This window comes from Monocercomonoides exilis, assembly GCF_001643675.1.
Source record: "Monocercomonoides exilis strain PA203 chromosome Unknown scaffold18-1597598, whole genome shotgun sequence".
NCBI classification, from domain to species: domain Eukaryota; phylum Preaxostyla; order Oxymonadida; family Polymastigidae; genus Monocercomonoides; species Monocercomonoides exilis.
The window spans coordinates 354,275-382,057 of record NW_027150563.1 but is presented as its reverse complement, the minus strand read 5'-3'; the positions used below and the strand labels follow the sequence as shown (position 1 = coordinate 382,057).

General features: G+C 36.6%; 4 protein-coding genes across 4 annotated transcripts; 1 reads left to right on the top strand and 3 right to left on the bottom strand.

Moving 5' to 3' along the window:
* Positions 1-1,670: 1,670 nt before the first annotated feature.
* Positions 1,671-10,586, bottom strand: MONOS_9099 (uncharacterized protein; the record flags this gene model as incomplete). The annotated part of the gene is made up of 3 exons (XM_067879562.1): positions 1,671-9,346; positions 9,554-9,709; positions 9,779-10,586. The coding sequence occupies 3 exons, from the start codon at positions 10,584-10,586 to the stop codon at positions 1,671-1,673; spliced, it is 8,640 nt and encodes a 2,879-aa protein (XP_067728754.1).
* A 984-nt stretch (positions 10,587-11,570) lies between these two features.
* MONOS_9098 (uncharacterized protein) lies at positions 11,571-11,857 on the bottom strand (the record flags this gene model as incomplete). Its single annotated transcript, XM_067879561.1, has 2 exons — positions 11,571-11,756; positions 11,807-11,857. 2 exons carry the CDS (start codon positions 11,855-11,857, stop codon positions 11,571-11,573), a joined length of 237 nt encoding a protein of 78 aa, XP_067728753.1.
* Positions 11,858-12,969: 1,112 nt separating this feature from the next.
* MONOS_9097 (uncharacterized protein) lies at positions 12,970-15,041 on the top strand (the record flags this gene model as incomplete). The annotated part of the gene is made up of 3 exons (XM_067879560.1): positions 12,970-13,066; positions 13,139-13,558; positions 13,632-15,041. The coding sequence occupies 3 exons, from the start codon at positions 12,970-12,972 to the stop codon at positions 15,020-15,022; spliced, it is 1,908 nt and encodes a 635-aa protein (XP_067728752.1). The 3' UTR covers positions 15,023-15,041.
* A 1,346-nt stretch (positions 15,042-16,387) lies between these two features.
* Positions 16,388-27,460, bottom strand: MONOS_9096 (uncharacterized protein; the record flags this gene model as incomplete). The annotated part of the gene is made up of 1 exon (XM_067879559.1): positions 16,388-27,460. The coding sequence occupies one exon, from the start codon at positions 27,458-27,460 to the stop codon at positions 16,388-16,390; it is 11,073 nt and encodes a 3,690-aa protein (XP_067728751.1).
* Between the last annotated feature and the right edge of the window lie 323 nt (positions 27,461-27,783).

Sequence of the window (27,783 nt, the reverse complement as noted above, 5' to 3'; positions counted from 1 at the left end):
ATTAAAGTTTTGTATTATATTGATGTGTTTTTCATTTTTTTTAAAATAATTTTTGGTGCCAATAAAGAATAAAGTTCCAATAAAAAGATGACCCTCTCCGAATTGCGATAAAAAATTTTGTAATCTTTTGTCTATTTATTCTTTAACATCTGTGGAAAAATGAATATCTGTAATTGGGTGATTATTTTTAAAATCATATCTTTTTCCGGGGTGTTGACTTTTCAATGACTGTTGGTTTTTTGAAAGAAAATTTTAATACTAAAGAGAAAAAGCATGATAATTGTATTTTGAAATAAATGTTTTTTCCGAATTGAAGATTAAAATGTGTTCAATAAACCTTTTCACTTTTCATATTATTTTTAATTGATATTCAAGAAATATTTTTGCACTGAATTTTTTGTATGAAAAAATATGACTACAAAAATAATCACCCAATTATTAATTTTTGTGAGAAAATTGTCTAAATTTTTATAAAAAGTTCCTTTAGAAAAATTTTCCAATTTCACATAAAATTTCATATTTTTAATCGAATTTCTGTTCCCACTCACGAAACTTCACAAAAATGGAAATAAAAACGTTGTCGAAATATTGTTTTCATGAAAGCGAAATTTGGTGAGTGGGAACAGAAATTTAATAGTAATATGAAATTGTTATATTATTTGAAAATTAAACAAAAAAAACTTTTCAAAAAAAGTTAGACATATGAGTGATTATTTTTGAAATCATAACTTTTTTCTGGGTGATGATTATTCAAAAATTGTTAGTTTTTGGGAAGAGATTTTGTATTTAAATGCTAAGATTATCATTTCTGTTTCACAAACAAATATGTTATCTGAAATAAAGATGAATATGTCTTGAATGAGCCTAGGCACTTTTCAGTGTTCATTGATTATTGAAAAAGTGTATTTTTCGAACCGAAATTTATGAATGAAAAAATATGATTTCAAAAATGATCACCCATATATTCACCGTTTGTGGGTTTTTTGATGATTTTCTTTTGACGTTGAATGCTCATCGAAAAATTAAAAATTTTAGTCTAAAGAAATTGAACAAAATTTGATTAATTAAAAATGAAACAAACAATTTTCGCATAAATTCATCATTTATTTCTGTTTTCATTTTGGTACATTTTGTGAATATTACTTAATTATTCAAGAATCTTTAATGATTTCGAATCATTTTCTGTTCGATACTTTTTCTTCAGGTGTTTGAGTTCATTCTCGCTCTTCTCATGATTGTTCCAAAAACAAATAATTATTTTTTATTTGAGAATTATAACGAAAAAATAAAATTCATATTCAAGTTTCGTCATTTTTAATTTCACTCAGATAAATTTTTATGTTTCAAATGCATAATAGACAATTAATTTTTTATTTCATTTGAATTAAAAATTCAATAAATACTAACACCCAATCATCATGATGATCAACTGTTTTCATTTATCATGCGATTCGGAAACCACAACAAAAGAACATCAATGCAATTGTCTAACTCTCACAATAACAAAACATTCATTTCTATTTCAGAACGCCACCACAATTCCGATTCTCACTCACTCTGAATTAGTAAATCTTTTCTTTCAAACGTTCAATGCTTTTGTTAACTAATTCGAAGATTTCATTCACATCCTTTCTCACATTAGAATTCTACTTCAACAACTCAAACAAGAACTACATAAATGATGCATCGCACCAGCTACCGCTCAAAACATCACTTCCTCCAGTTGCATCCGTAAGCTTTTCATCATTGACTGCATCAGACACTGTTAAAGCCACCGCTTCTTTCGGGAAGTGCCCGAAGAATTCTCGCTTCAGCTCCACAAGTGTGGGTCTGTTGTTTGCCTGCAGCTTCACACATGCTTTCGTCGTCTCAATAAAACCGCTTGTCTCAATCACTCCTATGTTCGGCCTCTCCCCATTCTTTATCTTCTCACCAGCTGTCTCTGCCTCATATTCCCCAAACGGGATATGCAGCGTCAGACACTCCCACAGCATCATCCCAATCGAGAACACAACCGACTTCTTTGTTGCCCCCATCTTCTTGTTCATCTGCAGCTCTGGCGCCTTCCACCTCAGACACTCTTTTTTGAGAATTCCCTCATCCTCAAAGGCAGATGAAGGAAGGGATTCATCATCATCATCACTGACAGATGTTACAACAGTTGATGATGAAATGGATGAGGAATCTGAATCATCATCTGGCAACAAGTCCGAATGCATCACAATGCAGATCACCATGTGTTCGGAGAACAATACAATGTGAGGACTCAAATTGGCCAATGACTGAAGCTTGTTTTCCATTTCATCAAATGAATGAAGAGAGAGATTAGCCACCCAGAACAAGACCTGGGAAGCTGTCTGCTCTCTCTCCTGCAGAGTTCCAATCGGCATTTCCTTTGTCTTATTCAGCCCATGAAGCAGCATGAACAGTGAATCTCTCAAGTCCACAATCAGCTTCTCAAAAGGGGATGAACAGGCCATGGCATCCACCAGATTCGACATCGATGAGGTGGTTGGACACATGCTCTCTGGTCGGATAAATGTGGAATCTGAATCAGTTGTTGAAGTTGATGAGATCGATGGTGATGGTGTTCTCTTTCTTGTCTCTTCATCATCTTCAACTTTCTCCAGCATCCATTGAGGAATCTTGTCTGAGTCTCTTCCCAAAATGTATTCAGTTGATCCGCTTTCAGAAAGAAGATGCTCCGATGATTCAGAGTGTCCTAAGCTTTTCGCATACACCCTCTTCTTTATCCTCTCTTCATTCTTCTTCTCTGCCTCCCTCTCAGCTCTCCTCCACTGCTCCTCAGGCGACATCTCCATCGTCACCATCTCGATCAGTTTCGGATCTTTTCTGATGTTATCGTTCACAATCTCTCTCAGATCTTTATTCTCATTCTTTGCTTTCCTCCATCGAACAATAAATGCAACTGCAACGATAAGAACAATCACAAGAATAACTGCCATGATAATCACAATCAACAACCAATAGGATTTACCTTCTTTTCCTCCTTTTCCTCCTTCAACAATCTTTTCATCATCTTTTTGATTTGTTTCACTTGCATTCTTCAGAATAAATGACTGTGTTGATGAAGGAGACTCTGCATCCCCAAACAGAACGCACACACTCACCTCAACATCATCTCCACAACTGCTGATGAGATCTTTTTCCACACTTCCTTCAACTTCTCTTTCTGACAGGAATCCATTTGAATCAAAATCATGTTTTTCAATCTCTTTCTCTTCTCCTTTTCTCTTCATAACTGCGAATGACAAGTTGCATGGAACAAGAAGCATCCCTTTGAATGTCAGTTTCATTCTATCTGCCTCTTCTTTTGCTTCCACGCTCTCCAACACTGGAATGAAGAATGGAAATACCCTTTCAGAAATAATTCCCTCTAAATTGCATCCTTCATTCAGAATCCAAAGTGATGTGTTTGACAACAGTCCATCTCCTCCTTTCAAACTCATCACATTCAATGTTCCAGAATCTGAACAGATAATGTTTCTTTTCAATGATATGTAATTTGCAATCGAAGGATTGTTATTTACAAACTCCCCTTTCACAATCGTCACAGATCCTCCACTCGCACTCATTCCTCCCTTCGATGAGTTGCAAATCGTGGTGTCTCTCACAACTGCTTCACTCATCGACAAGTCAACAACTGACCCATTCCATTGGCACACTTCATCAGAAATCTCATTCCTTTCTGTTCCTGAAGCAAGATTCCCTTCAAATAAACACGATTCGATAAATATCTCCTCTACCAATGCTATCGCCACTTGGCTTCCCTTTGATGACTCTGATGTGCACTCATGAAAAGAGCAGTTGCACATCTCGAAGTTAGTCATGTGTTGAGTTGTACAAGCAATGCAAGACCCAGTAGACAACAGGCTGATGTTTGAGAATGATGATAACGTCAAAGATAAAACGAGTGAAGAATGGTCATTTTCAAATGAAATTAGACTTTCATTTTGCAAAGAGATATTTGTGGCTGACAACTTTGAAATCATCACTTTCTCGTTCTTTCTACATTCAATTACCGAACTCTTGCATTGGACATTGCAAACAGTCAGATCTTCAAATGTTGCTCTTTCTGAAATCAATATCTGGAACATAGGCTTCGAGAATTTCAAATGACTAACATCGCACTTTTCCACCTCAAATATCCCATTTTCAACAGCGATTAGAGAAAAACTGAAAATGGTTTGAAAATTCTCTGTTGTTCTGCTCTCTGATTTGAACGAAACAGATTCCAGAATAAGAGATCCATTCAATTGGTGAATTAAACACGAACAAGCAACATTCTGTGCCCCATCAAAAAAAAACAACACTTTCTCAAGTCGAACATACTCTGAAGTTGTCAAAGCTCCTTCATCAGCCAAATCGACCTCATTCACTTTTATCTCAGCATTCCTGCTTGCCTCCATCGATTTGATTGTCACCTTCTCAGCCGAGCATGAACCAGTTAGTGTTGTCTCATTCCAGATATATAGTTGAGAATAATCTGAAGGAATAACGTGGCTCACACCAACGTTCAACGATGAGCATGCACTCTTCATTTCCCCACAATTCTTGCTGTTGCTGTTGTTTCCCACAATAGAAGACACAAATATGAATTCGCTCCTGAACACATACACCCTTCCCAGCAGATCCTCTTCATCCCCATAATCATCTGATGTGCATCCCCATATCGCCAGCTCCTTCACAAACGGCTCCCCAAAGTTTATCAGGAACTGTGATTCACTTATCTGCGAGTCAAGGTCTGTGCACTTCACAAACACATCTCTACCTTTCAGTGCAACATTCACCTTGAATGTGATGTTCGACAGCACAAATGGCAATGCCTTCTTTGCAACACTTTGTGTTTTTAAAAACAATCCTCCTCCTCTCCCATTGTTCGAACAGAAGCAGTCTGTAACATTTGTGCTATTCATTTCCAAGCTCCATCTTTCATTGAGAAGGAAAAACAATCCTCCTCCTTCATTCGAGTTTGCCGATCCACATTCATCAATTGTGGAATTCTCCATTTTCAATCTCACTTCATTTGTCACATCACAGAAAAGCAGTGAAGGGTTGTTTGTTAAATTATTTTTCACATTCGTAAATGTGCATTGCTCAAACACAACATTCCATATTTCTTCTGAATTATCATTTCCACTTTTGGAAATCACACTTTCACTCATTGTCAGGGCACTTTTCCCACTCAAAGAAATATCTTCAAAAGCTACATCGTTCATCGTTATCGCACATCCAACTGATATGTTCATTATCTCATTCATCGTTGAGAATCCAACTATGTTTGTCTTTTCGATCTCAACAATTCCTTTTGTGGCACTTACCAATCCAAATGTCAATTCACCCTCAGCATTGTCATTCATGTGAATAGAACAGCACACAATAGTCGTTTTGATTGAATCAGTTCCCATCCAGATGAGGATATTTGCCTCGTTGTCAAAGGCACTGGGAATCAGAATTCCCACTTCTTTGAATCGAACAATCCCTTTACACTCTACAACAACATCCTCATCCCCTTCAAGTGTTTGAATAAATTGGATTTTGTCTGTTTCGCCATTTGTTCCTTCCAGCCTCATCCCATTCACACGCATTTTACTCCTCACATCACAAGTCCTTTGAATGACAATCGACTCAATCCCCAAACTACTCCCTCTCTTCATGCCATAATCAACAGATTCACACGGAAACTCATATAGTCCACATACAACCACATTATTTCCTCCTCTTGCAACAAGTACATTCGAACCAATCTCTTTCCAGAAATAGATCAGTGGAATTGCACACTCTCTGTTTTCTCCATCATACCCTCTCATCGAGTCTTCGGTCAGCATCTCCAATCTATCTTTCACAAATGGAAGTGTTTCGTTTTTGATGCTGTTGATAAGTGATGGAGATGAAACAAACAGGTCTTTTCCATATTTTGCATTGTTTGGCTTATCATACGAAAAAGTTGGTGAGGATATTACAAATACTGCTTCTTTTTCATTCAACAAGTTCAACATTATTCCTCCTCCATATCCAACTCTATTCCCTTCATTTGGTGCTGTGCAACAATAAAACTTACACAAATTAATCAAAAGATTCGTTTTTGAAGATGCCTCACAAAAGAGTGCACCGCCTCCAATCTCATTTTCCTCTTCTTCAACAGCACATCCATCAAATGTACAGTCATCTATTTCCACTTTGAAATCTCTTCCATCATCATCCTCATTGTTTGCAATGCTGATGCATCCTCCACTTCCCTTCGAACGAGTGATCGATGAAAACATACATCCCGACATCTCTTCAATAATCCCCTCGTGGCGCTCAACAACACACCCATCAGCAAATGTGATTTCTGAAAAATCACTCTTCGTCATATTCATCGAAGGAATACTTCCAGAATGACCTTCAACAACGAAAAATGATGAATCTCCAATTTTCATATTCTCTGATCCAAACTCACTCACCTCCACAACCCCTCCAACAGCCTTCACAAACACAGTCGAAACAGTCTCAGTCCCTCCTTCCATCCCACAATTGCTCAATGTGAGTTTCTTTGAATGACACTGAAACACACTTTCATGATTAGTCAGTGATTTCTTCAAAGAAAAGATAATTCCAGCCACAAACACACTGACTGAGCTTTCAATCAGTCCATTTTGTGCTCCCTCTTTCTGTTCAGAAACTTCACATTTTATTCTTTTCTCCTTTCCATTGATGCTCCATTCGTTTGAAGTCAAATCCAATTCCTCATCAAATGAAAATGGCTCACAAATTGAGATATCCTTTTTCTTCCCTTCAAAGTGGAGTGATACTGCCTTTAAAATAGTCGAACACGGAAATGCTTCATATCCACACATCGAAAAATCATAGATAAAAGATCCTCCCACAAACGCTGGAGCTGAAAAGTTGTTCCACAGATACACCACAAGCGGTATTGCAAATGTTTCATTCAGCGTTGATTTCTCAAACCCATTTAGCTTCGTCAAATCATCCAAATCAACTTCAAATCCAATCGATCTTCTGTCAATCACACTCGAAAGATCATTTGCATTGATGAAGACTTCTTTCCCATGTCTGGCATCGCATCCAGAAAATGACACATCCTTCAAAATGAATGAACTCGCACCATCATCCAAATGAAGATAAATCCCTCCTCCATATCCGTGCTCTCCATCTACTGTTTGTATTGCCTTGCATCTCAAAAGCTGGAGCACATTGCCTTCATCATTTGAAGTCGTCTCTTGTTTATTGTCAGCATCCGTTATATTACCCACGGTGAATGATGATCCTTCTTTCATTTCAACCCACAATCCTCCTCCATTTCCTCCATTGCTCTCACATAAAGATATCATTCCTCCAACTATTTCCTGTTCGCAATCTCTCCCAAGCGTGCATTCAATTGCACCTCCGTTTCCTCCATCTCCTTTGAATCCGCTCATTGTATTGTTTGTGAGCTTCAGCAACTTTGCTGAATTTGTTGAAATCACTCGAATTGATCCTGCTGCTTGTACTTCTGTTTGTGAGGATGATTTAACTGAAAGCGTTGAATCTTCAATTGAAAAAGATGCTCCATTCACCACTCCAAACAAAACACCATTAGCTGTCGAGCTTATATCCTCAACACTCAGGGAAGTGAATGTACCAGCAGCATTGCTTCCATCAACACTTATCAACGGACAATTCCCAATAGTCAAGTGCAATACAACAAAGGATGAAACAGAAACCTCACCTGCTGGTACGGACAAAAATACAAAAGACAACGCTGACTGAGGGTCTTGAAAATTCAGTGAGCAGCTTTCAAGCGAAAATGAATGTGATGCGGAACTGAAGAATGTTTCATGACTTTGGAGAACAGAAGGAACAGAAAAAATAAGTGAGCTCATATTCGCATTTGCACTGACTGTAATCATGTTATCTTTTTCTCCATTCGAATCACTGTTAACATTCCATCCACTGTTTCCATCTTTCCCTCTGATTGTGTGTTTTAAGGAGTCAAATGTCAGCTCACTGTTCACTTCCGCCATCCCAAAGATAACAATCTTCTTTTCTTCTTCTTGCCTTGTCAAGCAATGCTTCAGAGTCAGACACGGAATTTCAGCATATCCACAATAAGAATTGTCAAAAGCATCAACATTGCTCACAACAATCTCTTCTGGCAAAGGAATCAGATAAACGCATAGCGGAATTGGAGCTGATTCATCTCCATTGTTGAATCCTTGCATCTTGCTCTTTGTATCAAATGAGGGTGCTAACGAGGCAATTTTCCCACTTGTTGCTGTTGACTCCAGATCGATCGAATCAACAAAAATATCGCTCCCAAATTTTGCTCGATTTCCTTCAAATACTGATGAAATTAGAAACTCTGCATTTGTGTCTTTCACTTTCAGCCCAATCCCTCCTCCTCTCCCTTGAGTGGCTGAGGCATAGCAGTTCTTCACAACACCTCCTTTCATACTAAATATATTCCCACTTTCCATTTCAACCATCATGCCTCCTCCAAAATCAGAGTCTTCACTCCCACAGCCATCAATCGTGCATCCATCAAGAGTTATTGAATGTAACTCTTCACCCACATTCATCAGCGATGATCCGACTGTTGTTCTCACAATGTTGTTGAATGTGCAGTTTTCCAGAGTCAACGAAACAGACGATCCTTGAGACAGAGATATCACACTTGTGGTGCTGAATGTTTGTCCCCATCTCACATCTTTCATCTTCAAACTTCCCCCTTCCATCTTCACAAGTGAATTCTGAATGCTCCCCTCTTCTGAATGAGCTGAATCCATCGAAATATTCATTCTCTCTAAATTGATCCCTCCAGACCCTTGAACCTCAAACAATCTGCATTGTCTGTTGTTTTCAAATGAAGAATTGTGAATCACAGACAGATCGCTCATAACCAATTTCCCAGTTCCAACACAAAACAAATTCAGTCCATTTGATTCAAATTTCGTTTCAATGGCTGAGCCAGATGGCAAAATTCCATTCAGAGAGATCGTTGTCTCCCCAACATCAACTCCTTTGCCTTCCACAACTGTTCCATTCAACACCTTGATTTCCTCCACAAACCCCACAATCATTTGAGTCAGACAATGACTGATTGTTGCACATGGATATGTTTCATGAAAGCCACAAAAGTTTGCATCTTTAGCATTGTTATCACTTTTTGAACAACTAACATATCTTATTCTTCCCCCGGAATTTTTCAACCAATAACTTTTATCTTCAATTGATTCCCATTGTGATGAAACTCTGTTATCTGTCATTCGAGTTGAAATGCACGTTTCATCAATTTGATTTTGTGTTGCTTGATATAAAACAACATCATGACCTCCAAATTGAGCTGTGTTGTTGTGAAAAAAACAGAAATATAACTGCATTTCATGATAGGTATTGTAAAAGTTCACACATATTCCGCCACCTCCTCCTTTTGAACAGCAATTCATAAAGCAACACGATTGACAACATTTTCTTGAACTTGTGTTCACAACATCACAACCACCTCCACATGAGCTGTTTCCATTGTTTCCGCAGCAATTGTCAAACAAACAGTCCATAATACAGACGTCCTGCTTGTTGCATACACAAAGCCAAATACTCAATCCTCCTCCATCATTTCCTGAGCAGCATTCTTTGAAAAGACAATGAGATGCCAATGCTTGAATTCCAATCTGGCGACAACTCAATCCTCCCCCTCCTCCATCTCCTGTAAGCATTGCACATTTACATTTATCAAATATGCTATTATTTACAAGCATTTCAGAAATATTTATACCAAAAATTCCTCCTCCGAATGTCTTTGTTGCTTCACAACTGGTGAATGATGAATTCTTTATATTTAGTGTTGCACTCGAGTTGTCATGCACATACAATGCTCCGCCACACTCAGCCAAACATCCATTCCATTCAGCGTTCTCATAGGTCTGCGTCTCAGTTGTCGAATTTCTTTCTGTGTTTCTCATTTTCTGATCCATTCTTTCATTCTGAACAAATGTGCAATTGTTGCACAAAAATGAACCAGATCCTTCTGTTCCACTAACAATCCCTCCCTCAAGCACATTCATTGATCTTTCAACATCACAATCCTCCATTGAACTCATCTTCATCATCCCCTCTTTTCCAGTTTGCATTTCCTCTGTCTCACTAAATTTCTTTGTGATATTCTCAAATCTACAGTTTTGAATGCATTCAAAACTTCCTGAACCATCTCTCAGAAAACTTCCTCCATTCCCACAAAATACAACATCCTCAAACTCACTATTTCTCACAAAAAACGTAGACAAATCACACCCTTCCATCTTCACCAAACTCCTTATCATTCTACATTCCTGACCATTCCCAATTCCCAAAGTCGTGTTTATCAGCCAGTATGTCCCTCCATTCCTCACATAATGACCATTCCACTCGTTTTTTCTCACAAACACACTTCCCTCAACCTGCAGCAATGATCCTGCTCTTATTTCGAACATCACGCAATCATCTGGCTTTTCAAGCAACATCCCTTTCATTTCAACTGATGAGTTGTGCATTTCGCAGAACATTTGAACAATACTTCTCTTCCCAAAAATACCACTCTTCTCCATTCCACGATCATAGAAATGTTCATATTCATTTCTCAATCTAACATTTATTTCTTTGCCACAAATTACTGAGGACAAACACACAAGAAAAACAGAAAGAATCATTATTTCGATGATGATAATGGGTTCTTGATCCCATATTTTTGATAATATCCCATTATCCTGTGGAGCATCAAAAAATTTTATTTCATACTCCACTTCCATTTTCTGAATCCAATTCTCTGCTTTTATTACTATTTTTCATGTTCATTCAATTTTAATATTAATTCCAAGAAACTGCCATCTTCAATAGATTTTTTCTTTTTTTTCTTCAATAATTAAGATTCTTGTATCTCCAAACAATTTCAATTTGAATGAAATTCCTCATCCCTTCATCTCCTTTTTCGTTAAATTATTTTCTTTCATTTGATATCACCATATTTTCTTCATTTGATTTCAAATATTCCTGAAAACACAAATGAAAATAAAAAAAAAAAATATCAAAAAAAGATGAAAATGAAAATTTCCACACCAAGAAATAATTCTGTATGCTCCAAAGCTGCACACAATTGCTTTTGCCTCATTGAATAATATTGTTTCAATCCTTGATCTTGCCTTTAAAACCCTATTTTTTTTTTAAATCCTGCTTCATTAGATTCTTTGTTCCTATTTTTCAATGGAGAAACTGATTTTTGTTGTTAGATCCTCTGTTCTTTCCTTTTTTCATTTGTTTCTTCATATAATCCTCCTTTCTCTCTCTTCTATTTCTTATCAACTTTTTTCAAGTCTTTTTCTTCTTTGATGCATTCAACATTTTCTTTCAGAATTTTCATTTCCAAACAATTCAAATTGCCAGTTTATTTTTGAATAAAACTCGTTTCAGGTCATTCTCAATCAGCAATCCAATGAAATTCTGAATTTTTCAGGCATTTTCCTGTTCCATCGAAAATACCTCGATTCAGCTTATTCATGTTTCAATTGAGCATTGAAAATTGCTTTATTATTTCATCAGTTGAGATTAGGAGATTGCTTTATCAAAGGAACTGTCTTATCAGAAAAATATTTTCCATATTCCATTTCCCCTGATGCATTACTATGCAAATTATGGCGTTGCGCAATCTGCGAAGAATTTAAAATCTTTCTGTAATCAACTATCAAAATAATCCATTTTTTTGACGATTGAACAAAATGTTCCTAAAATCCACATGTGAAAAAAATAATTTCGAGAAAACATAAACAGAAACCTCCAATTTCTTTGACGTTTCCGTTGGTGAAGCTGTGAAGTCTGCTTTCATTCTTATTTCGAGTATGATATGATTTTCATTTCTTTTGCATTTTCGAACAAAATGCAGCCTTTCTGAGGCAAATGAAATTGGCCAAAAAGAAACAAAAATAAAAACAAACAGTAACACAAAATATTATTATTTTGCTCTGGTGTCTCTTGGAATGGCCTTGAATGAATCATTTTTTGATAAGCATTTCATTCTATCATTCATATCATAAGGCTTAGGAAAAAAAGTGAAGTTTCTGCAAAAACATAATTTATTGAACAGGAAGGAAAATGGAAAAAAACATTTGTGCTACACCTACCTTCAAAATGAGTTATTTTCCGTGAATTAAAATAACTGGAACAAACCGACAATACACTCTTCATCCTTATACAAATGAAAAATAAATAATTTTTATGCAGGTTTCAATTCGAAACATTTCTTAAAAAATTCATAAAACTCCAGAAAATGGAAAAGAAATATTGCAGGAATAATGATATTATTATGGGAAAAACTATGAAATATTAGTCACAGTCATAATAATTTTCATTTACAATATAAAGAAATAATTGACAATTCATGTTCTTGTCAGAACAAAGTGAAAAATATATTTGTCTTTTTTTAAAAAGTGATGAATATAAATAATAATTTTTTTTATTTGTTGATAATCCTAACCTCTTAATCACATATTTTATTAAATGAAATTTGTGAATTGAAAAAAAATGTTACTTAAAAAATACCAACTTTTAATTTTCCTTTCTTCATTCCCTTCCTTTTCCCTCTTTTTTTTCCAATATGTTTTGATATACAAATGGATTCACAACTAGTCTTGTCACAGAGGTTATGCAAAAACAGCATTTATAAATTTATAAGAAATTTTTATTTTATGAAATCATATTTGAATTATTCGAAGAATCAATTTTTTGATAAAAATGTTATTTTTTACTACTACTACTACATCAACAACAAATAAAACAAAAAACAAAAAACAAAAAACAAAAAACAAAACAAAACAAAACAAAAAAAAAAAAAAAAAAAAAAAAAAAAAAAAAAAAAAAAAAAAAAAAAAAAAAAAAAAAAAAAACTATTCCCCATACTTATAATCGATTTCATCTGATTTTTGGAAAATATCTTTATTTATGTTAAAAGCCAATGATTTGAAAAAAGGCTCGGAAAACGGCTTTGAAACAAACAATGCAATGCCCATGGACAAGGAGATTCAGCATCTGAAAAACGGTATTAATTTGAAAACATCGTTTTTTTGAGATGATGATTATTAATTGCTGAATATTTATGGCTCAAAAACAGAAATAATGAGGAAAGAAGTAAGCGAGCTGGAGCCGCAGCTGAGAAGGCTGTATCACCTGCAAAAATCGTTTAAGCCTCGATTTTCTGGGTTCAGTGATTATTGGCAAGACAGAGAAATAACGAAAAAACTGGAACAAAGAAGCGCGAAATTTGGAAGTCCTTGCGAAGTTTTGGCGGCTCGCGTTCTTGTAGGGATGGGGACCAATTTTTGTCCGAGAAATCTTAATGCAGAACACTTTCAAAAGGAAAAGGGGAATATTTCAGAGTCGGCGATGCGTCTGGCGAATTTTATTTCCATGCAATCAAGCGACGAAAGAATATTTTCTATTGAAGATGAATTGGCCCATTTGAACGAATGCGATGATGAAGATATATGCTTGAACACGATTTCCTTTTACAAAAATGCAACTGTCAATTACGGTGTGTTGTTGTTGCTGCTGCTGTTTTTTAAAAAGGATGATCGTTTAATTTTATTGCATTTAACTTTTTTCAGGAGCCACGCCATTTATTGGGGAATATGCGAATGCGTTGATTGGGAAATGGCTGCATGGGCTTTTGTCGAACAGCATTCACTCTGTGATTGTGGAGGCATTGAAAATGGTGAAAAAGCTGTCGTCGCTGAAAGTTTATATGAAATTCGGCAAGGCAGTCCAAACGAACAATATTTTAACTCTGAATTCGTTTATTCCAGATCCAAGTGCATTCAATTCCGCACAAGCATCCATTGGATCATCCACATGCAATTCTCCCGAATGGATTCCGCCTGTGTACTCACGTGGCGCTGTTTGCAGCATAGCGTTGAAAGCATTCGAGTGCTTGTGCAGGCTTTCAGCTGATCATGTTTCGGCATTTGCTCATGTGTTCACTTGTCAGGACAGGATTGTGGAGAAAGCATTGTGCTATTTGTTCGGAAGCTGGAGTGAAGACGAGTGGAAGGCTATTTTCCCTGGAAGCCGATTTTTGGATGGAGGTTGCACAGACATTTATTCTTCGGGCTGCGCCAACTTCCAGCACATGATTGATGGGCTGTATTGCGAAGAGAAAAGCATCGAAAAGATGATATCGAAGTTTCAGCTGTGTACAGTCACACTCATCAAAATAGGGCTTGTGAAGCAATCTTCAGAAACAATTGTGCGATGCATGAGAGGAGACGTCATGAGAAGGATAGCTTCGCTGCTGTGCAACACGACAAACGAGAAGCTGAGAGTGGTGGCAGCAAAGACGCTTTTGGATGGATGGGCGTGCTTATCTTCGAGTGCACACATCCGACCAATTGAGGTGAGAGTCCGCGAAGTGTATCCAAAAAGTTACGAATGCCTTCCTGAGCAGTTGAGAGGAGAGCTGAAAGTGATATTGGCAGATGCGTGCGAAGAAGAAGGAGTGATTGATGTGTTGCATTCACATTTTGTTCCGCTCTTGTCTGGAAATGTGCTGCGAGCAGAAAAAGAAGAGCGGATGAGAAAAAGGCTGGATGCAAAATGTGATCCAAAGCTTTGCCCTGTTTGTGGAATGTATCCAAATGATGGTGGCGATGGCGATGACGATGCTGCTGCAAGAGAGAGAGAAGAAGACTCAGAGAGAGAAAAGAACGTGAAAGTGAAAGAGAAAGCGAATGAACCGCAAGTCAATGGCATTTTGGAATTGGAAGTTGAAGAAGAAACATGTTTCACTCAACTTGTTCAGTGCTTGGATGCAGGAGAAATGTCTTCGAATGAGTACTCGCAGTATGAATATCAATATGATCCGATCGGATATTGGTACGTCGATGATGAAGATGTTGAGAATGCCTATGTTGAGTCTGAAAATGAGGAGGAAGAGAAAGATGCTTTGAAGGAGGATAAAAACATAGCAATGCTTTCATCATTGAATGAAAAAGAAGATTGAAGATTTTCTTCTTCTTCTTCTTCTTCTTCTTCTTCTTATTCATTTTTGATTGTTTGTGAAGTTTTTGTGAACGGTATTCGGAAGAGTGAATTTTTTTTATTCAGAAGATAAATCAAGAATTTTGCTTTGGTATTTTACAATTAGTTTTTATCACAATGACGGAAATGTAAGATATTATGTTGTGATTTGGATTTCTCATGTGAATTTTTAAAGTTTTTGACGAATTCAAAGAATTTTTGTTGTTTTTGCTTTTGCTTTCAGTATCATCAACGTTATATGTTTCTGACGTTTGTTTCTCATTTGATTCTGTTTTTCTTGTTGAAACTGTTGTTCGATTCTGTTCAGTTGCACTTGATATTCTTTGGTTGTGTTGATTTTAAAGATTGATTTCTTTTGGTAATAAAATGAAAAAAAAAAATATCAATTCTTACAAATGAAATTTGTTTTCACACTTTCTGTTTTATTAGTTTTTCAAGAAGTTGCTTTTTGTTGTTCAAATAATCATTGTCGTTGTTGTTGTCATTTTTTGAAACACATTTTTTTTTAAAACTATTTGTAAAAATGAAGAAATCGATATTTTTCACTCCTCATGTTTTTCATGCTTTCCAGAAGGTGATCTGGTGTGTCACTGCGAAATGATAAGTCTTTAATAAAGCTGAAAAAACAGAAAAAACAGAAAACAACTAAAAAAACCAAAAAAAAAAAAACAAAAGCGACAAACGTCAGCATCTAATCATTCAAATTGATCCTTCAAAATAAAATCAAACAAAAAAATAAACAAAAACAAACATATTTTCCCTCATAAACAAAAAGCAACAATCACACAAACAAAACAATAAATACAACACACTCATTACCATTCAAGATAATCATTTCAAAAGAAAAAAAAAAAGAAACAGAAATAAAATAATGAAAAAAGAAGAGCAAACAACATACAAACATTTTACAGAATGCAAAGGGAGTTAACAATTTCTAGTTGCAATCACAATTAAAAAAAGATAAATCACAACGAAAAAGAAAAGAAAAGAAAAGAACACATTGAACACAAGCAAAACACAATCAAAACACAAACATAGATTAATCCAATGACAATAACAATTAAAAAAAATTGAAAAGAGAAGGAAAAAATATACAAAATTTTTTTTGACAATCAACATGACAAACAAGATTTGACGAAAGAAAGTTGGAAATATAAACCGAATATTCAAAAACAATTTTGTTCTGTTTTCAAGCATCTTTTATCCAAAAAAACAAAACAAAACAAAAATAAAAACTTTGCCTTCAAATAATTCCATTCATTTTCACTTCTTCTTCTTTCTTCTTCTTCAACCCCATCCCTCCTCACTCCCTCCCCCTTCTCTTCATTCACTTCCCAGTCACTGCTGCCATCACTTCCATCACAGATTCCAACAGCTGCTGATAAGTTGCAGGGGGCAAATCCACAGCCATCCGAAGTGTTTCAATGTCCAACCACAAAAGCAGCACTCCTACCTCCATTCTTCTCACCTCTTCCTGCGAAACAACCTTTTTGCCTTCATTTTGGCTGGCTTTGCTATTATTGTTATTATTATTGCTGTTATTGCTATTGCTATTGTTATCCTTTTTGGAGGAAGAAGAAGATGTGTTTGATGATGATTGGCGTGATGATTGTGAAGTTTTTGAATTGGATTTTGCATTTTTTGATGAAGAAGAGGAAGAGGAAGAAGCTGTTGAAGAAGAAGAAGTTGATGATGAATTGCTATGTCGTGTGTGATCTTGCACAGTTCCATCGTCAATGAAGAGAGGATAAACAGGGCCAGGCAGAAAGGAGTGCTGAGAAAGATGCAGAAGAAGTGTGAATGAAGCTGATTTGTGGCGGAAGATGTGGATTTGCTTGGAGGGGAGGGGAAGAGGTTGGCTGAGGAGAGAAGAAGAAGAATGAGAAGAAGAATGAGAAGAAGAAGAGAAAGAACTAGAAGGAAAAGAGGTGATGGAAGAAGGCATTGGTGAAAGCTTCCGGCGTGTGTAGCGAATAACAGTTGTATTTGATGAAGGTGCTGATGATGTATTTGTTGAAGAAGAAGAAGATGATGTTACTGCAGTTGAGGTATAAGTCCGCTTGAAAATGCTTTTTGTTGGCAAAAGAGAAGATTTGTCAGAAGATAAACGAGAAGAAGAAGAAGAGGAAGAGGAAATTGAAGAATCATCAAGAGGAAAAGAAGCAAATGAAGAAGAAGAAGAAGAAAACGAATAAGGAGAAACAATCATTTTTGAAGAAGTCTTTGAAGGAGGAAAAGAATAAGAAGGGAGAAATTCAGTGGAAAAAGAGGATTTTGGAGGAAAGCTGTGAAAAGGCGAGAAAACTGCACTCAAACGAAGGAAAGACCAGGAAAGAGAAGAAGAAGGAGAAGAGCAGCAGACACCGTGGGGGAAGGTGAGGAAAGAAGGGAGACACTCTGAATGAGGGGGTGGATGGAGAGAAGAGGAAGAGGAGGAAGAAATGGAAGAAGAATAAGTTGAATTGGGGATATCTTGAATGGTTAGATGATGCGTCTTGGCAAAAGATGCAAGTTTGTTTGAGGATTTTTGTTGAACTGATTCATTTTCTGATGAATGAGATGAAGAAGAAAAAGAAAAAGAAGAAGAATTGGAAGAAGCATTTTGAGGGAGAAAGAAAGGAAGAGGAGGAGCAACAGGTTGAATTGGGGTGGAAGACATGATGGCAGTGGTGATGGGAATATTGTGGAGAGAATCAGAAGAAGAAGAAGAAGAAGAAGAGGAGGAGGAGGAGGAAGAGGAAGAAGAGGGAAAAGAGGAAGAGGAAGAAGAGGTTGAATCAGAAGAAGAAGAAGGCATGTTGTTTCTTGAAGGCACGCTGAATGAAGGGAGAGAAGAAAAAGACGAAGGAAGAGAAGAAGGAGGCAAGAAGAGCTGTTCAGACAAGACAGAAGGAGGAGGCATTGGTTGTGTTTGTTGGATGAAGCTCGCTTTTCTCTTTGGAGGAGGAACAAAAGAAGAAGAAGAAGAAGAAGAAGAAGAAGAAGAAGAAGAAGATTGAGAATCAATTGGAAAAGAGGAAGAAGAGGAAGAAAGAGAAGAAGAAGGAAAGAAAGCAGAAGCAGAAGAAGAAGAGGATGAAAAGGAAGAGGAAGAAGATGAATTGTCAATTGATTGAATGGAATCTCCAACAAGAAGAGGAGGAGTGGAAGGAGGATAAGGGAAAGAAGAAGGGAGAGAAGAAGGAGATATAATAGCTGGTGAGTCATTTGAACGAGGAACAGAAAAGGAGGAAGAAATAAATGGAGAAGAGGAAGAGGAGGAGGAAGAGGAAGCAATAATTTCTTTGTTGATATTATTATTATTATTCTCATTGGATGATTCTAATAAGCAATTCATATTTGATTGAGGAAACTCATTCAAACAACTTGAAACAGAAAAAGCAGAAGAATGAGGAAGTTGATTATGAGAAGGAGAGAGAGGAGGAGAAGAAAGAGAAGAAGAAGAAGAAGAGGAGGAGGATGGGGAGGATGAAACAAAAGCTCTTAAATTGAAAGAGGAAGAGGAAGAGGAAGAAGAGGAAGAAGGAGAAAGAGGAGGTTGCCAGAGCATTTCAGGTTGAGGGAGAGAAAGAGAAGAAGAGGAAGAAGAAGAATTAGAAGGAGAATAAGGAATGATTGGAGAAGTTGACTTTGAGAAAAAAGGAAGATGAGATTTGGATTTGAGTGGAGAAGAAGAAGAAAAGGAAGAGGAAGAGGAAGAAGAAGGAGAAGAAGAAATAGATTGAGGAAGAGGAGCAGAAGGAGTGAGAGAGGAAGGAAGAATAGGAAGATTGTTATTATTCTTATCATTAGTACTTCTATTGTTGTTATTGTTCATATTTGACTGATTAGAACGGAATCCTGTTGCTGGTTGAAATGCCTGAAATTGAGATTTAACTGAAGAATGAGAAGAAGATGAAGAAAGAAAAGAAGAATTCGAGGATGAAATAGAAGAAATAGATGAAGTAAAAGAAGAAGAACTTCTGATTGATTGTGGTGATATTAGTGGAAGATTGTTTGATGTGCTATTTTTTGAAGAGTAATTCTGCAAAGAAATGGAGGAAGAAAAATATGGATGAATAGAAGGAGAAAAAGAAGATGTAATTGATGAAACAGAAGAAATTGTTGAAGAAGAAGAGGGGGAGGAGGAAGAAGAAGAGGAAGAAGAGGAAGAAGAGATAAAATTAGAAGCAGCAGATAAATTCCTTCTCACACAGACACTTGAGATAAAATCGCTTTTGATAGCGTTTTTTCTCTCTTTCAGTACATTCAATACTTCTGTCATTAATCTGTTGTGAACTAAGCAAGATGCATCAACAGCAGAAGGAGTGATTATATTGCTAGTTTTGCCTTTGTTTTCTTTTGAATGAGATTTTGTAGATTTTTTGGAAGAGGAAGAAGAAGATGATGATGATTTTGAAGGAACCAAAGGAGAAGGAGAAGAAAAAGAGGAAAGAGAATTGGAAGAAGGATAAGAAGAAACAGAAACAGAAGAAACAGAAGAAGAAGAAGAAGATGATATTGTTGATGATGCTGACGCACCTCCTTTCATTTCAACCACTCCTTTTGCTCTTCCCAGTGCTGAGTCTAACAATCCAGGCAAAAGCCACCCAGAAAGAGAAGATTGATTGGGGCAAAGCAATCTGAGTTCGATTCTTCGTGTGCTGAAGATGAGAGAGCGAGACAAAGCAGGAAAGACAGGGTGAGGCAGAGGGACAGCCAGAGAGAGAGAAAGGAGATAGACAAGATGAGCTATGGAGCCAAGTGCAGAGGAGAGGCGTTCGAATGAAGAGATGGTAGCTGGAGGAAGGAGAGAGAGGAGAATGTGGTTGAGTGAGTGGGAAGGGCGTGTGGTGAAGGAGGTTGGTATGGATTCATCATACATTGTTATTCTTCTATCAATTCCTTCATTATGTTGTTGATTCGTGTATATTCCCTTGTCATTTTTTGACATTTCTCCGTTTCTCCGATCGATCCCATTGTGAAATTCGTCAAGTCTTCTCACATATGAAGAAGGAAGAGGACACAACATGGATGAAGTGCTTTCAAATGCCGATGGATTCAGCTGCTTGGATTGTTCTGCTTGAGCGAAAAAACGACTTTCTGCAATAAAATCATTGGAATTTGTTGGTTTTTGTCTGTGAAACAGAAAATGACATCTGAAATGTCTTCTTTTTTCATTCAAGTTGTTTGTTTTGGCTTTTAAATAAGTTCGTTTCATTCCATTTGTTGTTCTTTCTCTGTTCAATTCCTGCTCTTTTGCTTGAAATTCCTTATTTTCTCTGATAAACCGAGGAATATCACACAAAGGAGTGTACATAGACAGCTTCTTCAGCTCTTGTTCTGAATGAGATTTCACCATCGTTTTGCTACTTTCATTCATATTTTTATAATTCCTTCCATTTCTTATTTCATTTCCAATGATGCTTCTTTCAGTTCTTCCTATTCCATAGCCATTTCTATTGAAATTGCTATTACTAATTCTATCGCTATTTCTATTAATCAACTGAATATTCGTTTCTTTTCTTCCTTTTTCTTCATTTGAACTGCCGAAAATGTTGCAATTTGAATGGAAAAGGCGCGAATTGTGTCTGTGCATACCAGGAAAAGGAGGAATAGCATCAATTCCAAGGTTTGTATTTCTCCGCGGAGAAATAGGTGGTTTGAAGACGGGTTGATGGACTAAAGAAAAAGAAGGGGAGAAAGAAGACATTGAAGAAACTGAAGAAATAGTGGAAGAAGAAGAGGAGGAGGAGGAGGAAGAGGAAGAAGATAATCTATTAATCTTATTTGATTCAGAGTTATCTGTATTATGCTTTGTTCTGTTTGCTGGTGAAGAAAATGACTCAGAACGCAATCTGTTGGGTGTTGATACTTCTTCTCTGCTGCTCTGTTCTTTTGAATTAAAAGTATTTGGATTGGAATTTTGAAAATGGTTGTTTGAAATATCATCATTAAATGGATGATTGTTTGATAAATCGGTTAATCTCTCCTTTTCATTGAAACTGTCATTTTTTGTTTCATTCTGTTGGTTTATGGTCTCATTTTGTTTTACATCATCTTTCACTTCTTCCCTTTCTCCTCTTCCATCTCCTCCTTCTCTTTCTCTTTCTCTCTCTTTTTCTCCTTTTCTTTCTCTTCCTTTCATTTCCCTCTCTTTTATCATCAGCACATTCGGCCTCTTCTCAAACCACTGAAATATCATCTCCATATCTTCCTCCCTTAAATCCTGCTGCCACGCCGGAAAATGCATCGTTTCCAAATTAAGAACATCAAAACGCGGCGGCAAAGAAATTCCGCAGATGAAAAAAAGAGGAGAATGTTTAAGAGAGCGAGGGTGGAATTGAAAGGAAGAGAAATTGCGAAAAGAAGAATTTGAAGAGGAAGAAGAAGAGAATAAAGAAGCAAATGAAGTTAATGGAGTTAAAGAGGAAGAGGAAGAAGAGGAAGAAGAGAAGGAGGAAGAGGAGGAAGAAGAATAAAAAGGAAGATTTGAACCTAATTTTGATAGAAGAGTGAAACATTGTGAGTTGATTGAATGAGAAGGAGAACAAAAAGAAGAGAAAGGAGAGGAAGAAGAAGAGGAGGAGGAAGAAGAAGATGACGATGAAAGAAGAGAAAGAACAGAAGGATGATGATGAAGAGATTTATTATTATTAAAAGAAGAAGAAAGAGAAGAATAGGAAGAGGAAGAGGAAGAGGAAGGAAAGAAATGAGAAGGAGAATTAGAATGAATGGCTTGAGGTGTTGGAGGAGAGGAAATGAAATGAGAAGAAGGAGGAGGAGAAGGAAGAGGAAGAGGAAGAGAATGAGGAAGAGAAGAAGAAGAAGAAGAAATCGAATGAGGAGAAGAAGGAGAGGAAGAAGGAGAAGAAAAAGAAGAAGAATAATGTGAAGGAGGAGAAGAAAGAGAAGAAAAAGCAAAACTTTCATTCAAAGAAGCATTAGCATTTACAATAGAATTAGAAGAATTAATAGAAGAAGAGGAAGAGGAAGAGGAAGAGGAAGAAGAAGAATTAGAAGAATAAGAAGAATTAGAAGAAGGATTAGAAGAAAGAAGAGGAAGAATGGGAAGAGGAGCAGAAGAAGGAGAGGGAGAGAAAGTGAATGGATGAGTTGGAGAGTTTTTGATGGGAATGTGATGGAATGTACTGATTGATTGCATTTGGTGTTTTGTTTGAGAAGGAGAAGGAGAAGAAGGAAGAGAAGGAGAAGGAAGAGAAGAAGAATTAGAATTATTTTGCAATATATTCTTCATTTTTCTCTTCTCCTCTCCTTCTTTCCCCATTTCACTTTCCTTCTGTTGTTTACTTAAATTTTCCTTTTTCTTGTTTTCCATCAAAAATTGTTGTTGTATTTCATTTCTTTTCTCCACACCTTCCTGAATAGGCAGTGTAGAACATGGAAATAGCGAGCTATTTGAAAAAGTTGCTTCAGAATATTTATTTTCCCCTTCTCTTTTGTTTCTATTATCAAATGAATTAACAGAGAGAGAATTAGAATTAGAATAAGAATTAGAATCAGAATGAGAAGAAGGATAAGAAGGATAAGAAGAAGAAGTAGAGATGGAAGAAGAACGAGAAATAGAATGAATCAATCCATTTCCCCTTTGATTATTAAGTTCTTTTGCTTCTTTCATTCTCATTGAATTTCTTGATTCATTTTTCTCTTCTTTATCTCTTTTATCATTTTTCTCTCTAAATTCCATTTTATCTTTTTTATCTTTTAAATCTTTTAAATCTTTGATATTTCTTTCATTCATTGCAGAAGTATTCATCTTTCCTTTATTGATAAGATAAAAATCAGAATGAGAATGATATTTGGGTTTATATCTTTCTCTTTTAATTTCTTCTTCTTCTTCTTCTTCACTTTCAATATCTTCATCATCTTCCTCTTCCTCTTCACTTTCTTCTTCTTCCCCCTCCTCCTCCTCCTCTTCTTCTTCTTCCTCTTCCTCTTCATCCTCCTCTTCATCTTCATCCTCCCCCATCTTCCTCGCCTCACTTGCTTCTTGTTCTCCCTGGAAATTCGCAAAAAGCGTGCTCAAAATGTTGTTTATTCGAACTTCTGATGCATTTGCTTCAATTCTTCCTTTGATGTCTAACAGTTTTGCTACCCCTCTTTTCTTCTCTTTGAACAAATTGTCATATCTTTCATCATATTTCACGTTTATTTGTTTATTTTTGTTTATTTTTGAATTTTTACCTTTTTCATCATCATCATCATCATCATCATCTTCTTCTTCTTCTTCTTCTTCTTCCTCTCTTATTGATTTATAATGATAATGAGAATTATTGTTATTGTTATATTTATTCACATTATTATTTCTCCTTTCTCTCTCTTCTCTTCTTCCTTCTCTTCCTCTTTCTCTTCCTCTTTCTCTTCCTCTTTCTCTCTCTTTCCCTTGTTTGTGTGTCAGCAATGAACCAGAATATTTATTAGGTGTAATTTTCTTCACTTTTATTGTTTTCCTTTGAGGAGGAAGAGAAAGCAAATGATTGGATTTTTGAGGAGAAGAATGAAGAGAATGAGGAGAATGAGGAGAAAGAGAGAGCGAAGAAAGAGAATTTGATGGAGAATAAAAAGGGGAAGAAGAAGAAGAAGAAGAGGAAGAAGAGGAGGAAGATGATGAAGAAGAGGAAGAAGAAAAAAGAGGAGAAGAAGGAGAGAGAGAAGAAGAAGAAGAAGAGGAAGAAAAAGAGAAAGAAGAAGAATTCTTCGCAATAGCTCCATAGGAATGAATACTGCTGTATGAATGAGTGGGAGAAAGAGAAGAAAGAGACATAGGAGAAGGAGATGGACTTCGAAAGGATAAATGCGATTCTCTTTCATCATCTTCTTCTTCTTCTCCTTCTCCCTCTTCTTCTTCTTCACATTCTTCTTCTTTTTCTCCTTCTTCTTCATTGCCATTGTCTTCATCGTCTTCATCTTCATCATATCCACAACTATAAACATCCTTCACCCTTTCATCATAATTCTCATTCTTTCCATTTCTTCTTCCTCTTCCTCTTCCTCTTCCTCCACTTCCTTCACTATCTTCTTTTTCTTTCTCCTTCTCCTCCTTCTCCCAATCACTTCCTCTCAACGATACAACTTCTTCTTCTTCCTCCTCTTCTCCCTCTTCTCCTCCTTCTTCCTCTTCCTCTTCTTCTTCTCCACTCATTCCACTGCTTTCTCCCTCCACCAGCTCAGAAATAGGATCATCGCTGAAATATCCCTCTTCATCCACAGACACACAGCTCATTCCATCTGCATGCCCTTCTTCTGATTGGAAGGACTCACGTGAGTGATGGCGAGAGAGAAGAGAAGAAGAAGAGGAAGAAGAAAGAGAAGAAGAGGAATTAGAGGAGGAATTAGAGGAAGAGGAAGAGGAAGAAGAGGATGTTAATGAAGCTAAAGCAGAAGCAGAGCCAGAGGAGAATGAAGAGATAAGGGAGTAAAGTGTGTTAGCATTGGAATCATTTAAAAACTTTGGTGATTTTGGAGATTTTGAAGAAGAAGAAGAAGAAGAAGAGGAAGAAGAAGGATTAATAGAATTAGATGATTGAGAAGATGATTTATTCGACTGCTTTTTACAATTCTTACTCTTGTTTTTGTTCTCCATCTCTTCCATTTCTTTTTCTCTTGCCATTTTCATCATTAATTTCATCTGCTCTTCTCTCTGAATTCTCTTCCTTTTCATTGCCTCTTTCCTCAATTTGTATTTGTGATAGTCTTTATGCCTCATCCTCAGCTCTTTCTCTATCATCTGCATACCAATTAAACCGCCAGTACCTACATGTTTCGAGAACCCTAAATAAGCACCAAGTGAATTTACGAGTTTTCCTTTGCCTAATTTGGCGATTCCCTTGTTGAATAGAAAGAAAGGATTGAGAGAAAGAATAACAGGAAGAGGATTAGAGAAGGATTTGAGAGGAGAAAGAGAGAAATAAAGGCAATTAGAATGGGAGATGTAGAAATAAGGGGATAAGGAAGAGAGAGAAAGGAGAGGAGAAGGAGAAGAGGAAGAAGGAGAAGAAGAAAAGGAAGATAATGAGGAAGAAGAAGGAAAAGAAGGAGAGAAAGAAGAAGAAGAAGAATTGTTGATTGGATGAAGAGATTCAATTGCTGTACAGTTTTGATGTTGAGGTGACGGAAGATTCATATGAAATGGATGAAGTGAAAGAGAAGAAGAAGAAAGAGAAGAAAAAGAAGAGGAGGAGGAGGAAGAAGAAGAAGAAAATGAATGAGAAAATGTTCTTTTAAAGGGAATTGAATTATTCTGATTGATTTCAGAGGAAGAAGAAGAAGTTGAAGAAGAAGGATTAGAAGCAAAAGAAGCAATATAATGTTTAATGTCATAACTTCCTTTTCCTCTTCCATTTTCCTTCTTCATTTCTCTTTCTCTTTCTCTCTTTCTCTCTCTTTCTCTTTCCCTTTCTCTTTCCTTCTCCTTCTCTCTTTCCTTCTCCTTCTCTCTCCTCCTTCCTTCTTCCAATTTCTTCATCACTTCTTCTCTTCTCTTCTGTGTCCACACCTTTCCCACATCAAACATCATCTCCAGCACACACACACTCAAAGAAAGTGCAGTTGCTTCTTCTTTCGAATGATGAAGATATTTTCTATGGCGAGAAGAAATGATGAGATGGAGCTCTGAGAGAGAGTGGGAGAAGGAGAGGAGAGGAGAGAGAGAGAGAGAAATTGGAAGAGAAAGAGAAGTAGTAGAAGAAGAAGATGGAAAAGGAAAAGGAGAGAGAGATGGAGAAGAAGAAGGAGAAGAGGATGATGAAGGTGAAAGAGGAAGAGGTTGACTGTGAAGAACATTAGTGGAATAAGAGAAAGGAGTGGACTGTGAAATGAAAGAGGAAGAAGAAGAAGAAGAAGAGGAGGAGGAGGAAGAAGAAGAAGAGGAAGAAGAAACAGAAGGAGAAGGTGAAGCGATTGCATCGTTGAGAAGAGAAAGGCTATTGTTGTATTTAGAGGCAGAATTTCGTGTCTGAAGAGAAGAATCGAAAGAGAAGGAGTTTCTTGTGATGGAATGTTCGATTGATTTGGCAGAGAGATGAGTGTGATGTGAATGAGAAGATGAGGAAGAGGATGAAATGGAGAGAGAAGAAGAAGAAGAAGAAGAAGAAGAGGAGGAGGAGGAGGGAGTAGAATAAGGAGAAGGAGAGGAAGATGAAGAAGGAGAGGAAGAAGAAGGTGACATAGAAGAATCTATTGATTGAGGAGTGATTCTATCACTTCTATCATATTCAATCACAGGGACAGGGCTGATGAATGAAAGAGGCGTTTCAGAAGGAGAAGGAAAAGACTTGGAATTGTCATCTTCTGATGTGATTGGGGATGATTGGGTGAATGTGTTCCATTGGGGAGAAGGTTTGGGGATGGAGGAGGAGGAGGAAGGAGAAGAGGAGGAAGGAGAAGAGGAAGAAGATGAATTATTAGAGGAAGATGGTGAAGTGGAAGAAGAAGAAGGAGATGGAGAAGAAGGGATAAGAATAAAATGAGATTGAGGTGATTTTTGTGAATTGGAATGAAAATGTTCTCCGGGGGCAATAAAGACTTCTTTATCATTTTGTGATATTTCTGTGTCTTTTTTGAGGTTAATTGAGGACGAAGTGAAAGAAGAAGAGGAAGGAGGAGGAGATGAAGAAGAAGTTGTTATTGTTGAAGATGAAGAAGTAGAAGATGATGATGAAGAAAAAGAATTAGTTTGACTAGCAAAATTATCTGAAATGAGTGAAATGCCAGAGGACGTTTGTTTACTTGCATTTTGTTGTTGTTTTAGTTGCTGCTGATTGCTTTCAATTGCTCTGTTATTCAATCCTTTCTCTTTCAAGTCTGTTTTCCTCTCCTGTTGATAGTTCTCGTCGCTGTTTTCCTTTGTCAACAGACATCTCAACGTTCTGCAGCTCCTCAGAAGAATACGCAACACCTCAATTTCTGCTTCGTTTAGGCGCTTTTTTGCAGCTTGTTTACCTTCCCTGTGGTCTTTTTCTGATCCTGTTGAAAATAATAATAAGTTTTGATTTGATGAAGTAGAAGATAGCAAAGAAAATGACTTCTGTTCTTGAGTAAAAGTCGAGCGCTGAAACGGTAAATTTGGAGAAAAAGTTGGTATAGAAATGCGATATGATGATGAATGAGGAAACGAAAATGTCGCTCTTGAAGATCTTATTTTTGGAAGCAAGTCGCTAAGTAATAATGTTGTGCTTTGAGCTTGCGGCCTTGGCAATTTCATTGTGTGAATGAAAGACGTTTTAGCCCAACCAACTTTGTCAAGTCGTTTATATCTTGAAGAGGAATGAACAGCGAAATTTCCGTATTTATCTTGCTTTATCATTCCATCAAATTCATCACTTCTTTTTCGAAGGTAATCTGTTAGAGTACATATTTTCATATCAATTCTCTGTCGCGTAACAAGCAATTGCTGTTCCATAAGCTGAAAAGTTCTGTTATGATATTCCAATAAAGATTCAAGGATGGTAACATTTTTTCTCATATTGATGCTGCATTGAAGACATTCTCTATTTTGCAGATTTTTTGATTCAAATAATTTGCAAGCTTTTTCTCGTTTTTCGCAAGCTGTTGATAAATATTGTCGAAGAGATGAAAACGTTTGAAATGAATTTCTTAAAGATGTATACGAAACAGAAACAACAGAAGATGCTCTGTTTTGTTTCTTTTTCTTTTTCTTTCTCTCTTTTCGTTCCTTAGAACAAGAGAAAGGCTTGTCCATTTCTTTTAGAAATTAAATTTTAA